The 18324-nt window shown below is 41.7% G+C and overlaps 1 protein-coding gene across 3 annotated transcripts in view; it reads right to left on the bottom strand.

The window, feature by feature from the left end:
- COL4A2 (collagen type IV alpha 2 chain) overlaps positions 1 to 18324 on the bottom strand; it is a 248635-nt gene that overhangs the window by 44576 nt on the left and 185735 nt on the right. For all 3 annotated transcript variants that reach the window (XM_075918575.2, XM_075918574.2, XM_075918576.2), the window contains exons 20-28: positions 16523 to 16615; positions 15592 to 15755; positions 10019 to 10091; positions 9816 to 9922; positions 8047 to 8248; positions 6833 to 6892; positions 6263 to 6325; positions 2444 to 2551; positions 1191 to 1412 (exon numbers count right to left, since the gene is read on the bottom strand). In XM_075918575.2, coding sequence (XP_075774690.2) covers positions 1191 to 1412; positions 2444 to 2551; positions 6263 to 6325; positions 6833 to 6892; positions 8047 to 8248; positions 9816 to 9922; positions 10019 to 10091; positions 15592 to 15755; positions 16523 to 16615 — 1092 coding nt within the window. The remainder of the gene's footprint in view (positions 1 to 1190; positions 1413 to 2443; positions 2552 to 6262; positions 6326 to 6832; positions 6893 to 8046; positions 8249 to 9815; positions 9923 to 10018; positions 10092 to 15591; positions 15756 to 16522; positions 16616 to 18324) is intronic.

The raw sequence follows: 18324 nt of genomic DNA on the forward strand, positions 1-18324 counted from the left end.
AATTTAATAGCATTTAAATATGGAGTTTAAATAGCTCTTTTCCTCCACGGTGTTTACCTGCTGAGGCCTGACTGCTGTAGGCTTATGATGGGAAAACCCTTTTTGCTTTTCAGTTCACTTGTAAAGTTAATAGACTCATAGAATCACAGGGTTGGAAGAGACCTCAAGGTCATCAAGTCCAACCCCCTGCTAATAACCGAACCAATCCTAGATATTAATTTGCATATTATCTTTTTATTTTCTTTATAACCAGTTCTGACTTGTATGTCACACTACTTGTAATCACTTTTAATCTACCTTTCTATAATTAATAGATTAGTTTTATCCAGACAGTGTGTTTGGATTGAAGTGTCTGGGAATCTCAACTTTAGACGGAAGGATCTGTCATTTTCCACTGATGAAATGACAGAGTTTCTATAAGCTTCTATTGTCCAGAATGAGCAATATGGACAGTACAGGACACTCATTGTCTGAGACTGGGAATTTGCTGGGGTTGCCGTGCAGGTAATTCATGAATGACTGGCCAAAACCAGGAGGGATTTTGCATGCTGGAGGTGCGTGTGGACAGGCCAGGAGTGGCTGTTTTCATAGCAAAGCAATCTAAAGGGCACCCAAGATTGGAAAATTGAGGGGACACAACTATTCAGCAGTCCAGATTGTACCCTAGGGAATGCCACTTAGAGGCTACTATGGAAATAAAGAAGAAAAATGAATGATGCAATCAGCACCGTAACCCTTCTGTTCTTTGCTGTGGGCCAGATTTGATCACAATTATCTTGTTGAGTGGTACCATACTTAGTGGTACCATGCTAAGTCAGGCCATTAATATAAGCGGGACAACTTGTGAAATATTGTAACCTCTCAACTTCATTAAAACTGGCAGAATCTGGTACTTTGATACCACATTTTAGTTGATTTTCCTTTGTCCTGATTTTTCAATGTGCTGCAGTGTAGATGCTAGAAGCTGGGGAGTTGGGCAGGGGACACTCATGGCTTTTGGCACCTTGAGAAGGTATGGGAAGTAGTTTAGGATTGTGGGATAAGTACATTAGCTGGATGTTTTGCTAACCTGATTAGCAGCTCTTTTGCCAATTAACACAGAGTCCTTCCCATTAAAGCTTTGGTGAAATCTGGCTACATTCATGCCTTTTCTTTGGCTGATACATTCTTTTATATAAAATAACATTTACCTCTAATTCCTGTTACTCCTTGGTCTCCTTGTACACCTTTTAATCCTGGGAGTCCAAATTCTCCAACTTCCCCTCGGGTGCCTGGTGCTGCTCCTAAAATTTCACCTGCAATTCCTTTTGGTCCTGCAGGCCCTGGTGTACCTGGTTTTCCTGAACTGCCTGGTTTGCCCTGTAATCCCGGTAGCCCTGGAGGGCCTCCATCGCCCCGAGGTCCAGTGAAACCTAAAGACAAAACAACAATCCCCATGTGGCTAACCATGACCAAAACATTTCATTCGCTATTAAAAAGTGTCAGATGCACCATAATAATGTCAAATATTGTATGTAATAATCATTTTCATTTTTTTAATCCCACAGCCTTTTTGCTGAATGTTATTGCAGGAAAGTCTGTATTGCTGAAATATAAAACATCTATATGTAAACTGTCAAATATCAACAGTGGATATATTTATAAAAGCACCTCATTGACCTAGTGTTTAGATTCATAAAGGGACTTAGGAACCTACCTGCCTTATTAGGCAACTAAATCCAGCATTTAGGCTCCAGTGGCATTCACAAAACCATTGCTCAACTGCTGTCTCACTCCAGTGTTGCCTAAATCCCCACAGGTTCTTAAAGTCTCCACTAGTGGGCAGGCATAAAGCCACCCTATCTTGATGCTGCCTCACATCTAATGGTCTTTTTACCCCTGTGCTCAATCCTACATCCTAGCCGGATAATCACCCTAGCCTGATCCACTATACATGGTTAGAGCATGCCTCAGCCCCCTCAAAATAGAGCTAGGGGCAATCATGTGTGAAATTTTTAGGGCTGGTTTGCAAAAGCATCCTCCAAAATATCAAATAGTTCAGTGGTTAGGGAATTTACCTAGGAGGTGGCAGGACATATTTTTAATCTCTATTTTTCCTGATTAGAGCAGGGACTTGACTCTGGGTCTCACACATTCCTATGGAGTGCCATAACAATGGGCTACAGTGTTAATTTTTTACTTTTTCTTTCTTTCTCTGACAATGAATGTTCAATTGTACAAAGCGGAACAGCTCCAATGGGCAATACTGAGAAAAAGCTATCCAAAACACTCCAGAGTCTGGTTGCTGGGCCACCTAGGATTCTGATTGCAGGAGATCTGGGATTAAGTCCCTGCTCTAACCCAGACATAATGGAGGCTTGAAAACTGATCCCAGCCAAGTGACCTAATCATTGGGCCAAACAGATTGGAAGTACCCAAAGAACGGCTAGTGACTTCAAGATACCTGGAGGACCTGGTAATCCCTCACGACCTGGATCACCTTGGAAACCTTTTAACCCTGGAAATCCATCCAGACCTGGTTCACCTGGAATTCCTTTAGCACCTTTGGAACCTAAATTAAGCATATAAAAGTAACAGGAAATCAAATGCAAACATAGACAACAAATACTGGCATAAATACAGATAAATATGCTCATAAATACCCTATTTATGTATCTTAACATTTCAGGATCATTTTTATCACATTTTATCTTCATTTTATGCACATTGAAATAATTTACACCCTAAATTTATCACGAGGAATTGCAATTTACTTTATTGTCTCTTATCCTTCACAGTAGTTTTTCTGCATTAATTTGCTAGCTGTTACCAAATAGGATGATGTTACTTAGTTGAAGAACCACAGTAATTTATTTATTAATTTCTAAATAAAATTTTAAAATTCAAGATTATTTTATGTTTGCTGTTTATTTAGTGGAAAGTTCCATTTAAAAAAAGCCAGAACTAAGGAGCTTTCTCAGATCTTTGCTGCTTGAATATCACCTTCCTAGTCCTAACACTGTTCCATACATCCCTCAATGTTATGAGCAGCAAGTTCACTTACAAAAAATACTAGACTGCAGTCATAATTACAAAATTTCAATGTGCATGCCTCCCAAATTCCATTGCTAGCATTCAGTCTTACTGTCCTATGATAAGCTACTTACATTTATTCCACTCGTTGTGCTAGATAAAAAGCCTCTCTATAAAAAGGTGCCAGCAGGTGCAGAGAGCACAAATATCATATTTCAATAACTGATTATGCTATGGTAGCTAGTTTTACCTTTTAGCACCAAACAACAATAAGGAAAATATATTTGATTTCATAACTCAATTTAGTTTAATCCAAGTGTTGCCAAATCTATTTCAATGTATGGTTGTAAGTGAAAACAGGAAGGGCAGTTTGAGTATCCTTTTATAAGAACAGTTTCACAGACCCTCAAGACAGAACTTAGGGTAGGCTGTTTGTGTCTTGGGACAGGACTTAGAATAGGTTATTAAATACAGTGTGAGTAATTTAATAGGAACTCAAGTATATAAGACTAGAAAAATTCCTCTTTTCTGGCTATACTGTGTCATTGGCACACAAGTTACTGAACCAGTTCATTAACTGTACATGGCACAGTTACATGCCTAGCTGAAAAAAGGCAGGAAATGTTATAACCAAAAGAGAATAATAAAAGGTAAAGTGAAGAAGTGGGCTGTGCCCTCGAAAGCTCATGATACCATCTACATGTTTTGTTAGTCTTTAAGGTGCTACCAGACCATTTGTTGTTTTTTAAGTTTTTTCTTTTTTTTTCTGTTACAGACTAACTTGGCTAGCCCTCTGTAGCATAAATCAGACACTGATAATTTGATGAGAGCGTAAATTAGTGTAACTTTGTGTAATTCTAAGGGAGTAAAAGGACAGAGTTATGGCAACAACAGGTTGTTGAAATGGCACAAAATCAGGCTATTTACTCTTCCTCATGTTTAATATTTAAATTCCTTAGGGTTGAAGGAAAAACGCCATGGAGACCGCATTCATTGTCACAGGTTGGCAGATTCTCTTCCCCTGTGCCAACGGAGGCTGAGGGGAAGGTGGACTTTAAGCTCACTCTGCCTCTGTTTGCTCCCTTGCTCTGGTGTGAGGAGAATCAACTGGGGAACAGCCACTGCTCTCTCCACTGCCTCAGAAGCTTCAATCCATGAGGTTCCTACACAATTCCTCAGGGAATGGAGGCTGCAGGGCAAGGTTTCCTGTAAGATGTGCACCTATGAGCTTGTGCAGCAGTTTTCTGAGCTCCACTTCGAAGTTCAAAGGTTCCGTGCAGGCAGAGAGCACAGCTGATTGGCAGGAGGAAGGGACATCTCACTGAGCAAGCAGCTACACTGAACTAGCTGCCTGCTTGAACTGAGGAGCTCCAAGTGCCAGTAAAAAGGGAGATAAGGAGACAATTAGTGGCTGGGAGGATGGGGAGTGAGTCAGTAATTAATTAATTGGCTGATGAGGAGTCAGAGGGGAGGGGAGTTTAGAGTGTTCCTCTGCAGAAGGAGAGAGAGAGGCAGAAACTCAGCATTCTCAAGCCTCCTGGGAAGGGGGAGAGAAGGGGCTGACTGAATGGGGGAAAGAGAGGGTGCTGACATCTGTGCAGTGAGGTAGAGGCACAGGACAGTTTGGGTACATCTAGACTACAGGGTTTTATCGACAGAAGTTTTGTCGACAGATACTGTCGACAAAACTTCTGTCGACATAGAGCGTCTAGACTACATTCAGTTCTGTCGACAAAGCAAGCTGCTTTGTCGACAAAACCCTGTAGTCTAGACACAATCCTACATGCAATAACACCTTCTGTCGACAGAACTCTGTCGACAAAAGGTGTTATGCCTCATAAAATGAGGTTTACCAGCGTCGACAAAACTGCTGAGTTCTGTCGACGTTATGATGACAGAACTCAGCGGTAGTGTAGACGCAGGTATAGTTTTGTCCACTTTTGTGGACAAATCTCTATAGTCTAGACACACCCTTTGTTTGGGTTGTCTGATTAGCAACAGTCCTCTGTCTGACTGGGTTGAGGGAGGGAGCAGGCTGCAAGGGAAGAGTGTGTGCCAGGACATTTACATGAGTGCATTTCAAACAAAGTTTGCATAAGGTGTTAATGGCTTAAGGTAAGAAAGAAAAAGATTCTTTTAACAGAATGTTTCTGGAGTGTTTGTAGATATCTATAATGTTGAACTTACTGATTTTTTAAAAAAATTGGTGTTACTAATTAATACATGGTATATTGTATTGCGTTAGGGCCAGATCCTTGGTATTTGGTAGAGTTCTAGATCTTATGAGCCAGAAGTAGCAAGTACTAGCTTGAGCTGCTAGGTTGATACATGTACTCCAAGGGTAGTGTTATTTTTTTTAAATTTCATATTAAATACTATAGACATTGGTCTGTGTTAAATATACCTTGTTTTAATATATTTTCTTCCACACATATGGACTGCTTAAAATTATGTGTGTTTTGTCTGTATTGGTGGTACACATCCACACACACACTCTACCTCAATACTGGTGATGCTCATAAGAAATTTCAACCCACCCAACAGATAATTCAAACTGTCCAGGATAGAAAATGTTAGCGGGAACATTGGTGCAGGGTAGGGTGGGGAATGATATCTCCTCTCTATTCCCCTATGCCGTGTATAGAACCAGGACACAGTCCAGCGTAATGGTTTTTATTAAACTTTAAAGTGCCACTGATTTTTTTTAAGGCATAAGCGTACAATTGAAAGAAACATGACAATGATGAGGAATCCATTAGGATGGTGACTAATCTGTCTTGAGAGAAGGATAAACTGGCTGAGTTAATAGAGGACTGTTGCATCCCCAATATTTCTTCTACTATAGAAGGCATATATCATCAGGCGTGTTTATTTTGATTTTTGCTGTTCTCTTAAAAGACAACAGCTTAAAGCTCACTCTCCAACTCCTTATAGTGGATGCCAAAATGATATTCACAAACAGTGTAGATTTGTGACTAAATGTAATGACTTCATGGAGAAAACCATCGTTGGTGGCTGATTTTGTTATGGAATTGAAATTCATGAGTTGAAGGAGTGTTACTTACTGTGGTACACTTGATATATATTTTCCTTTGTCTGCCCTCCTAAATTTTGACTTAGCCTCTTTTATTTTCATTTCTAAAATATACATGTAGTCTAAGAGTACAACTACAGTTGGGTTTAGCAAAAGCTAATGATAATTTAATGTGTAAGGTAAACAAGTGTTTCAAAAGCAAAGACGCAATATTACCTACAGCTCCCGGAAACCCTGGTTTTCCTGGGGATCCTTTTGGTGTTCTCACACATTGTGCCCCTACAAAGGAACATTATTAATAGAGCTTCACATAATCATCTGCTGCCTCTCTCATTGTTTTTGTGAATTACCATAACATTTCTATGATTAAATATATAGAATTATCTCAATTACTAACATGATAAAAAACAAAAGATGTATTTTATCTTTTTATATAGAAACGTGCAGCATAGGTCATGATGACAATGAATTAAAATGAACAACTTTTCTTAATTCACTGGAAACATTGGTGTTTAGTTGCATAGTGGAAGTGTCATCATTTGTGATCTTAATTTTAAACAGTTTACAGATAGAGTTATTTCCAAGAAATAGCAACATCAAAATTAGTCTCCACAAATCAGTAAGCACATTGTCATCTCTGTGTGCCCCATCCACCTAAATTGTAGAATCGTAGGGCTGGAAGGGACCTTGGGAGGTTATCTAGTCCAGCCCTCTGCACTCATGGTAGATCTATTGTCTATTAAATAATTACAATGTTTCCAAGCCATCTTATTTCATGTACTATACCTGGCCAAACTGTTTTGGTGCCATCTCCCCTAGAAAGATCTTCAGTAACTTGGTTACAATCTACCAGGGTAGTATGAAGAAAAAGAGTAAGAGAAACAAGCAAGACAGATTTTTAGCATTTTAACAAAAAAATTACACAACCCAAACTTCTCAATTCTAATTGCAGATGTATGTCCAAATTATTGTGTACTGGATAATTCTCGTAAATTAAAGAATGAAAAGACAGCCACTAGTTTTAAATACTTGGAAACATGGTGAGCCACATCTAATTCTAACAATAAAGGAGAGTTCATGTAATGCAGTAAACTACTCGGTTTTGCAATACAAGAAGAAATCGTATACAAAATTGCTCACATATGGGCTATGTCTACACTGGCGTGTTCTTGCGCAAGAACCTGCAGAGAATCCGCACTGCCTGCCCACTCTTGCGCAAGAAGATTTACAGTACGGCATCAGAAGGCAGGGCTTCTTGCGCAAGAGCTACGCTCTTTTCTAACAAGTGTAAGCTCTTGCACAAGAGGGCAGTGTGGATGCACAGCAGGGGCTTGTTGCGCAAGAAAGCCCTATGGCTAAAATGGCCATCAGAGCTTTCTTGCTCAAGAGAGCATCTACACAGCCCTGGATGCTCTTGCGCAAAAAGCACATGGTATTGTGAACGCGTTCTTGTGCAAGAGTTCTTGTACAAGAACCCACCAGTGTAGACGTTGCCTGGCTGGTCTCCATGGCTATCTAGCAACAACAGCACCAAATAATCAAGCGGACCTCTGACTGGCTATCAAGATCCTAGACCAGAAGTGGGGTCAGAGAGCTGCAAAGAACCAATATGTATGTCCTGATAAGGAGCTGACGGTGGATTCAAGATGTTCTCTTATCTTTTTCTGTTTTCTTAATTAAAGGAATAGATTTGATGGAGGCTGACCTGAGGAAAGACAGGCACAACACAAGGCATGTATATGTAATATGTTGTATCCCCTATTCAAAAAAGTTAAGGTTTTACTAACTAGTAATGCCAAATCCATGAAGTTTATTCAAATATTTGAAAGGAAATGATTGAAGTTATTTTTGTTATAATTAATACAGTTATAACAAACTCCTTTTTATTCATACATACCCACTATACTGCCTTGTCATCAAGTAGGTTTACACGATCTTTGCATATGACTCACTATTGATCCCTAATGGCTTTAACATTAGACACATGTGATCATACATACCTAATTGGGCAGGAGCACCCCGAGGACCTGGGGTACCTTGAAGCCCCGGATTTCCATATGTTCCAGTGTCACCTGGAGGGCCACGGTTTCCTTTTGGGCCAGGTAACCCTGCACCTGGCACACCAATCTCTCCTGGAATGCCCTTATCACCTGGTGGTCCTGGATAACCATGGTCACCTGGTGAACCTCTTATACCATCACCCTAAGGTAAAACAGATGAAAGATACAGAAATGGGCACTTTAACTTTGCATAAGAATAAACCTCACCCAAACAATTAAACAATTTGTATGATTAGCAATTGGTAGATGGTCAGTTTTCATGTGGCATGGCCTTTTACAAGGGTGATATCAGTAAAATATCTTTAATATAATAAAGTAACATTTTAATTTGGAGTTAAAACCATGGATGGAAACAACGCAACAAAATGTGCTTTCCACTAGAGCGGGCTCTGAGCAGGGAGTGTACATCGCTTGGGCTACTGGAACCGGTCAGTATGAATGTGACTTTAGGGAAGTCTGTGGGTTTGATTGGACAGCTGTTTACTCTGCAGAGAAATGCGTGGCAGGCCAGGTAGAATTTCATAAATTGATTGGTGTGAGACCAGCATTGTTTCACAGGTCCCCACCCCAGCAACCAAATAAGGAGAAATGGGAATGAGGAGAAACAGGATGATCCTTTTCAAAAGCAGACAGAAAAACTAGGGCAGAAGAGGCAGGAGAGGGGAGAAAGCATCAAATGTAGAGAAACTGAGGCTACGTCTACACTGCTCATTGTTGTGCAAGAAGATATGCAAATGAGGCCATGCAAATATTCATTGCCATGCCTCATTTGCATACCTAATGAGCCACTGTTTTTGCAGAAGGGACTTTTGTGCAATAAGGAGCTCTCAATACTGCTTCTTCTTGTGTAAAATATCCCTCTTGTGCAGGAGCCATTCTTCCCGAAAATAAGTGGCAAATAAGTGACAAAAATGGTGACTCATTTGCATATATTCTTGTCCAACAATGTACAGTATAGACGTAGCCTGAGTGAAATCATTACAATTAGAAATGAGTCAGGCCTGGTGTATGAACCCAAATTAGATTTAGGTTGGGGTTCATGTTACAACATCTCTGAAATTTTGAGAGCTATTTTCATATGATTTTGTTATAAAATGGCAGGTATTTCTTAATCTGCTGTTCTTATGACATGCTGGCCACCTTGAGCCAAAATCTCATGAGAATAACCATTTTTTTTAAAGATTGGTGTCACAATGAAACAGAAAATAGGTCTTTTTCAGATTTAGATTTGATTGATGACAACAATCATAGGCATTCAGATATAATGTTTTGGGTCTGGTCCATTTCTAATTCTGATGTTTCAGCCCACAATTGTGCCAATGTGTGTTAACATTGTGTTTTCAGGATGCATCGCTCTGAGTGCACTGTCAGGTGCGGACCTGCAATTAATTTTTGCCTCCTCATAAGTACATTTGATTGTTCTGTGGCTCTTGAGAATGTATGAAAGAACTTTATGTAAGTATAAAAGGAGGAAAACAAATAATAAATCACTAATGGAGCAAACTGAGCTGTCTGGGATATAAACTGGTATTTATTTGCTTAAATAAAATGAGAAAATAATTGAAATAATGAAACATGTAAATCTGATATTTGACTACATCAGCACCCAGTGAAAATAAGAGGATAATTTATAATGTAGGGAGGATGCTGTACTAAATAGGTCTGTCATTAAGTATGGTAGGCAAATACTGAATATAGCTTCTACTCACTGGAAGGCCAGGAAGCCCTGGTAAGCCATCTATACCATCTTTTCCTGGAAACCCATCTTCACCTTTAATGCCAGGTATTCCAGGACTTCCTGGATCTCCTTTGATACCTAAAAAAGCGCTCTCAATGTGAAATTACTCCTGTATTGGACAAAAGGCTTGTACATAATTTGCAAATTGCAAGGGGAGTAGATTGCATGCATTACCTTTTGTTGTAGCATATCTAGAATCTCCTTTCTCCCCTTTTGGCCCAGGAAATCCAACTTCACCGGGGAATCCCTGTTGATAGCCATTTTAAATAAAGTTAATCAGAGCTATTTAGGAAACAAATGGAAAACACGCAGTTAATACATAAACTTGTTTACCAAGTGATCTCTCTGTTGTTTTTCAAAAAGCTACTCAAAATTCACTTCTTTCACGTCTTTTCCTATTAATGATCGCCTCTCTGCTGTTCCCATTCTTGTGTCAGTTTGCTGTCTCTCTAGTTTAGATAATAAACTCCTTGGAACAAGGAACTTGTCCACTTATATATCTGTAATATACCATGGAGGCGCCTGGGAGTATGTAAAATAACAATGGTCCAGATTTTTTTTTGTGCTAGTGCAGGGACATGCAATAGAAATGTGCCTGGCCCCAAAACCCCAAGAAAGGTTGAGCAAACCTATCTGCACTCTATGCAGGGTTCCGAGGGTAACTTTACAATTATCCCTGCTAGAGAGGAGTAGAGTCTGCTGAGGGAATGTACAGGCAGTCCCCGGGTTACGTACAAGATAGGGACTGTAGGTTTTTTCTTAAGTTGAATTTGTATGTAAGTCGGAACTGGCGTCCAGATTCAGCCACTGCTGAAACTGACCAGCAGCGGCTGAATCGGACACGCCTGGGGCAGAGCAGCTGGGGTGCTGCTGGGTTGGTCCTGCAGCTCCGCTCCTCGGCGCTACTGGACCAACCCGGCAGCACCCCAGCTGCTCTGCCCCAGGTGTTCCCAAGTCAGCCGCTGCTGAAACTGACCAGTGGCTGACTACAGGAAGCCCGAGGCAGAGCTGTGGGACCAACCCGGCAGGCCCCCAGCTGCTCTACCCCAGGCGAGAAAATCCTGGTCTGCTGGGGGGAAGGGGCCAGCTAGTGCGCCCTCCCCCCAGCAGACCAGGGAGACGCGGAGCGGCTTTTCTCGCCGCGGAGGACGTGGGCGGTGGGACTGTGGTGCGTCTCGGCGGTCCCGCCACCCACGTTCTCCGTGGCTAGAAAAGCCTGGTCTACTGGGGGGGAGGGGGCGCACTAGCTGCGCCCTCCCCAGCAGACCAGGGAGACACGGAGCGGCTTTTCTCGCTGGAGGACGTGGGTGACGGGACCGCCGAGACGTGCCACGGTCCCGCTGCCCGCGTCCTCCGCGGCGAGAAAAGACGCTCTGCGGCGAGAAAAGACGCTCCGCGTCTCCCTGGTCTGCTTGGGGAGGGGGTCGCTAGCTCCACGTCTCCCTGGTCTTCCGGGGGGAAGTGCCCCCCGCGCCGCCAGAGGCGGCGACAGTGGGGGAGGCACCCCGCACTAGCGGCCCCCCCCCCGGTTCGTAACTAGGGGTCCGACGTAAGTTGGACTGACGTAACCCGGGGACTGCCTGTATTGAATTACTTAAAATTATAGGGGGAAGTAAAGTAAAGTAAATTCTGCAACTGATTCTCAGAGCAGAAAAACAAAACTCAGAAGTTATTTTTAGGCATTTTTCTTTTGTTCAGCAGGCCTTACAATACTCTGTGATATAGAGAAATATTATCTTCCACATTTTTCATGTCAAGAGACTGAGGCACAGGGATATTAAATGACTTGCCTTAGGTCACACAGAAAATGTTGTAGAACTAGAAATAAAACTCACATGTTCTGATTCCTGGTCTTTTGTCCTGATCATAAAATAATGGTAGACTAGGACTAATCTAGAGTGCAAAGTGCACCTGTCGCAAACAACAGGATCTTTTTTTCAGTCAGAGTGAATTAAGAAGATGAAATTGGTGAAGCACATCCAGAAACTTTATCAGCTTTCACTAATACAGAAAAATGTAATAGAAATAATAGGAATATGTAATATATGTAAATATAATCCACCCACGTGCACACAAGACCGTAAGAACATGGTCTTGGTCCTGCTGGGGCTGGTTTTGTTCAAAATCTTCTTTAATGATCTGGATGGTGGGGTGGATTGCATTCTCAGCAAGTTGTGGGATGACACTAAGCAGGGGGAGCGGTAGAAACACAGGAAGGAAAGAACAGGTTCCAGACTGACTTAAACAAATTGGAGGATTGGGCCAAAAGAAATCTGATGAAGTTTAACAAGGACACGTGCAGAGTCCTGCACTTAGCATGGAAGAATCCCACGCACTGCTGGGATTTAGTAGGGGTTGATTCGGCTTTGAACGGGGAGGTAGGACTAGATGACTTCCTGAGGTTTCTTCCAACCTTAATGTGATGTAATTTTTCTCTGATTCTTGATCTAGTCCGACCCCTTGCTTCAAAGCAAATAAATATTCTAGCTAGGGCTTTGTCTAGTCTGACTTTAAAAACCTGTAGGAGTGGAGATTTCACCACCTCCTTAGGCTACCCATTCCAGTGCTTCACCACCCTCTTAGAGAATTTTTCCCCTAATATCCAACCTAGACCTCTCCCACTACAACTTGAGACCATCGCTCCTCATTCTGTCATCTGTCACCATTTAGACTAACTAGCCTGTCTCCATTCTCTTTGGAAGTCCCTTCAGATCTCCTGAAGCTTCTTCCAACTCTAATCTTCTATGAGTCTATGAACATAAGAATGGCCATTCTGGGTCAAACCAAAGGTCCATCTGGCCCAGTATCCTGTCTTCCAACAATGGCCAATGCCAGCTGCCCAAACGAGAATGAACAGAACAGGAGATCAAGTGACCCCATTCTCTGTCACTCATTCACAGCTTCTAGCAAACAGAGGCAAGGGAAAACGTCCTGGCTAATAACTATTGATGGACCTACCCTCCATGAATTTATCAAAAGAGCCTTGCAAATCTGCAGATATCTGCTTTATATCCATGAGTATTTGCATCCACCGTTGCCAATGTGGATATTTGCAGCTCATTTTTGCTGATACAGATACAGATGCAGATACAGATTTTGTATAGGGCTCTATTTAGTCCCTTTCCCAATAGATTTGAAATATCAATGTGGTTAGCTCTTATTACAAAAAGTCACTAAGATGATATCATTCATTCATTTCTGGTTTACCTGGTTATGATCAAATGCATTGCTAAGTTTTCACTAAACATGTACTGCTAAATTTTGTAACCTGAAGCACGTACCATTCCATAGCCTTCAGCCAAACACATGACACTTGCAACTCCTAATACCCACTGCCAGCTTTTGCTAGGCCTCACTCTAAGCCCTAAGCATGTAAAACGCCAAGTCTATTTTTTAATAAATATATTATTAAATACTTGCAGTTACAGGTTTAATACTTCCATTCTTATTTCTATAAGCATGCTTGGAAGATTGAGTCCATTTTAAACAAACCTGTAGACCATGTAAAATCAGGCCATGATTTGACACCATCCTGGAACCCATTGAAGCAGCTATTCAAAAGTGTGGGCACAGATCCCCATCTCAAGAAAGTTTAGTCAGGATGGTGGCTATAGGTGATTTCAGTCATGGCCAAAAGTTTAAAGGCCAAAACTGAGGGAGGAGGTGGGGTCTGAAGGCGATAGATTCAAACTGTTTCTGTAACATCAGGTATTTGTGCCTCCTGTTTTTTGTTGTGAACCGACATATTATTGCTGGATAATCCATCAGCCATGGATAACTCATTTCATTATTTTCCTTTTACTCTGTGCCAGGATACATAGAACATGAAGTAAATTATTCCGTTCCATTTTATTTTTGCTTAGAAGTTTTATGCTCCAAATCAATTACAAGTGCATAGTGCCCTTTTGCACCACTAGTTCTGTCTTTTTGCTGTGCATTAGATTTAGACTTTAGCTTGCCACAAACTAAGCCTTTATACAGGCAAGTCCTTAGATATCAGTGTAGAGATGTGTATTTAAGATGTTCTTTTGTAAATGCAAAGGAAGCCCTTGAATCTAATTTGAAGCCAAAATCTGACCTCAGTTATATGATTGCAAGTTTGGAGTAACTGTACTGTATTGTGATTTCAGGTTTCTGTTTTCTGCTTTACACGTTTAAAGATTATATATAGCATATTTTAGCAGTAGGTTACATGTCCAAGGAGTTACAGCTAATGCATCTCTTTCTTTCATGCTTATCTTCAGTCTCTTTGGGTCAAAATCAGTTTTGCTTATATTTATGTACATCAGGACAAATTCTAATGAATTCAGTTCCATCAATAGAACTGACAGAGTATGTCCAGTGAATGTCACATTTCAGGCAGTCCTGACTTTATTGAAACTGAAAGTGCAGTCTGGACCAAATTTATTGAACTAAGAGAAATATTACTTGTAAAAATATGGGCAACCTCTTACAACAGGTTGAAAATTTTTTTTGTCAAAAATGTGTATTGACAGGTAGAAATTTTCTTATGAAAATGTTTGAAGATGACTCAAAAATCAATTTTATTTGATTTTGTTTAGAACAATCAAGCCAAATTTTGTTTTCCAGTTGTTGAAAAAACAAAGTTTTTGTTGGCTTTTAATTTTCCATCAAAAGCCTGAAAAATTCCATACAAAAATTTGATACAAATGAAAAACTATTATTTTCTTTGCATTTTTTGTTAAAATTAACTGCATTTTCAACTAGCTCTACAACAATCCATAGCTAAAACAAAAGCCTTACCAACATCGAGGATCTAGTTCACAAAGCCCAATACTGATTTTATGCAGAACACAATAATCCAAAAGTAGCTATTCAAAGTAATGTTTAATCATGATGTACAGTGAATTTTAGTGGGAGCAGGTCCACGCTTGTTTAGGTACAGTATCAGAACTTTCAAAGTGAAGAACGAGAAAGCTAGTTTGGAGAGAATTATGGGTATAGTAGACAGGGCTTGCCAAGCAGTGGTGAGCCCCACTTGCCAGCTGTGTGAAAGCGCACGCTACGCATGCAATGACCGTGCTGTGCATGCGCTGACTGCGCTGCGCTGCCCCGCCAGGCTAAAGTCTATTCACCACGGGCGAGTAGATTGCTTGATTTGTCGGGCCTTGATAACGGGTACAATAAATCTCCTCCTTTGGACTGTAAACAATTATTGACATGGTAGCTATTTTATCAACAACTCAAAAATATTGATTTAACCAGGGCTGGCCAATAAGCATCCTGTGGTTTGCCAGGCTGAACCATCACTTCTCACAGCTTCTGTTGCCTGGGAATAACGAACCACAGCCAATGGGAGCTCCAAGTGGCTGAACCTCTGGATGCTTATATAAATAAGGACTAATCCTGGTGAACCACATCTGGACTGTGGCCTGCTTACTGCTCACCCCTGAACAAGACCCTCACATTTCAGCAACTAGCTCCATGTATTTTGTTAGAAACAGCATTAAAGCCCATCTTGCCAGTTAGCAGTGGAGTTATTAGCCCTGATGGAAAAATTTTTCTTTGAAACATTTTTTACAGATATTGACATTTTTATTAAATGAATTTTTTTGCCAGAAAAGCCATTGTCATTAAAAACGTTTGGGTGTCCATCAATATTTAAAGCAAAAATATGAAGAATATTGAAGAAAAGATGCAGTGAAAATAGGCAATATTAAGGGAAACAATTCCTGACAAGTTCTAAAATGTCTCTAAAAACTGGATTAAAGAAAGATTTCACTTACTTTTGTACCAGAGAAGCCTGGAAGACCATGCTGACCTTGGTCACCAACATCTCCTTTCTTCCCAGATTGTCCAAAGGGGCCTGGAAAACCTGGTGGACCAGGTAGACCAGCAGGACCCCGTCTGGCTTCATCACTTTCAATACATTTGCAGTCTGATGTTTCACCTACAGAAATGTGGGAGGGAGGAAAATAAAGAAGCTCAATTAAAGCAATCATTTGCAAGAATTTATTATGAGAAACCATAGGCAAGATAATTAATCCCTAAAGAAGATGTGGATGCATTGGAGGAGGTCCAGAGGAGGGCAACAAAAATGAAAAGGAGGCTGAAGCACGTGATTTATGAGGAGAGGCTGAGGGATTTGGGCTTGTTTAGTCTGAAGAAGAGAAGAGTGAGGGGAGATTTGATAGCAGCCTTCAACTTCCTGAAGTAGGGTTCCAAAGAGGATGGAGAGAGGCTGTTCTCAGTAGAGACAGATGGCAGAACAAGGAGCAATGGTCTCAAGTTACAGTGGGGGAGGTCTAGGTTGGATATTAGGAAAAATTATTTCACTAGGAAGGTGGTGAAGTACTGGAATGGGTTACCTAGGGAGGAGGTGAAATCTCCATTCCTAGAGGTTTTTAAGTCCCAGCTTGACAAAGCCCTGGCTGGGAAAATGTAGTTGGGGTTGGTCCTGCTTTGGGCAGGGGGCTGGACTCAATGACCTCCTGTGGTCTTGTCCAGCCCTATGATTCTATGTTTCTAAGACATGTAAAAAAGGACCTTTATGGGGAAAAGAAATATCCCTATGAGATCTTTTTCTTACTGTGTTACTGTTAGGCCAAATACTGCAGTCCTAGTTCAGATCACACTCAGGCAAAACGCACAGTGAGCACAATAAGCTTTTTGGATGAGTAAGTACCTCAGGATTTGGCCCACTATTTGTACTCTTACCTTTATATCCTTTTAGTCCTCGTTTTCCAGGGAAACCTCGGCTGCCTATCTCACCTGGATCCCCCGTAGGTCCCTTCAGTCCAAAAGGATAGCCTATGAGGTCAATGCATTTAAAATCCAGCATTAATATATTGTATATTGACCCTGCTTCCCTTCCTTCCCATTCTTTATTCTGTTTTGAGCAGCACTGCATATGACTCCTCTCTTACCCTGCAAGTTTCTGTCATCTACCATCTACCTGGTTCCTCCCCACCTGTTTCTCTCTGTTTTTTTTAATTATGGCTCTCTGTCTTCTCAATATCTTCTCCCCCTTCTTGGTGACTCCGCACCCCCACCTCCTCATGTGACCTGCAGCCCTGACTCAACAGTCCCACTCACTTGACATGCTCTTCACTAAGCACTGCTCTCTAACTCGTTACTGCTGTCCTCCCCTGCGCTGACCGTCATTGGTCTCCCTCCATACTGCCCATTTGACCCCTCCCTGCCAGGCCACTTTGTCCTTTCGTGACGTCTAGGCCATCAACGTCTATTACTTTTCCTCTGCTCTCAGCCTGCTTCCTGCTTGCTCTTCCACTGAGGTTGTTGATTTTCTCTATTTTTCACTCTTTCACTCTATTTTGCCCCTTTCAGGGTCACCAATAGGGCAAAGGGGGCAGCTGCCCTGATGCCTGGTGATTTAAAAGAGCCTGCTGCTTCCAGTGTTACTGCAACCACGTCAACAGCGAGCTCTCTAGGCCCAATGAAATTGTTTCCATAGCCCAGACTACGCAGCCCACGCAGCGTAGAATGGCTGGCATGCGGGAGGCTAGCTCCCAGCCTGCTCCTTCCATGGAGGCTCCATCTTCTCTGGGAGGCCCAGAGCTGTACCCTCCTCCCCCCCCACACACACTTTTCCCAGGGACTCAGCATTGTCCTCAGTCCTATCCTTTTTCTCTCAGGCTGTGTCTAGACTGGCAAGTTTTCCCAGAAAATCAGCAGCTTTTCCGGAAATACTTGCCAGCTGTCTACACTGGCCACTTGAATTTCCGGAAAAGCACTGACGATCTCATGTAAAAATCATCAGTGCTTTTCCGGAAAAACTATGCTGCTCCTGTTCGAGCAAAAGTCTTTTTCCGAAAGACTTTTGCCCAAAAGGGCCAGTGTAGACAGCATAGTACTGTTTTCCGCAAAAAAGCCCCGATCGCGAAAATGGCGATCGGGGCTTTTTTGCGGAAAACCGCGTCTAACTTGGCCATGGACGCTTTTCTGCGGAAAAGCATCCTGCCAATCTAGACTCGCTTTTCCGAAAATGCTTTTAACGGAAAACTTTTCCATTAAAAGTATTTTCGGAAATTCATGCCAGTGTAGACGTAGCCTCAGTGTCTGCCCATGCATTCTCAGTTTAGGTTCATCCCAAACACCTGCTTCCTCTGCTCCTGTTCTTTTGCTGCTATGTGTCTCTGGCAGAAATCCCAAGACCAGATGGACTTCTTCCACTGCAAGTTTGCTCTGTCCTCCTTCAGTTCTGCTGTTTTCCTAGCAAAGCAGCTCTACTTCTCAAGACTAACTGGATCCTGCACCTGCAGTCCCAGAAACTTTGCACTCCCTCCTCAACGTAATCCCTTCTCCCATGCTCCCTTCCTGCTTTACTCTGGGTCTCACAGATTTCTTTAAAGAGCAAATTGACAAAGTATGACATGACCTTCACCTTTCCCTCTGTCTGGGTGCTCCAAATTTCATGGTACTCAACACAGCTGCATTTTTTGAGTATCCAGCAGGACAGCCCTGCTTAGACCTGTCAGCTGCTTCTGAAATCTTCAACT

Source organism: Pelodiscus sinensis, chromosome 1, assembly GCF_052426305.1.
Source record: "Pelodiscus sinensis isolate ZL-2025 chromosome 1, ASM5242630v1, whole genome shotgun sequence".
Lineage (NCBI taxonomy): Eukaryota > Metazoa > Chordata > Testudines > Trionychidae > Pelodiscus > Pelodiscus sinensis.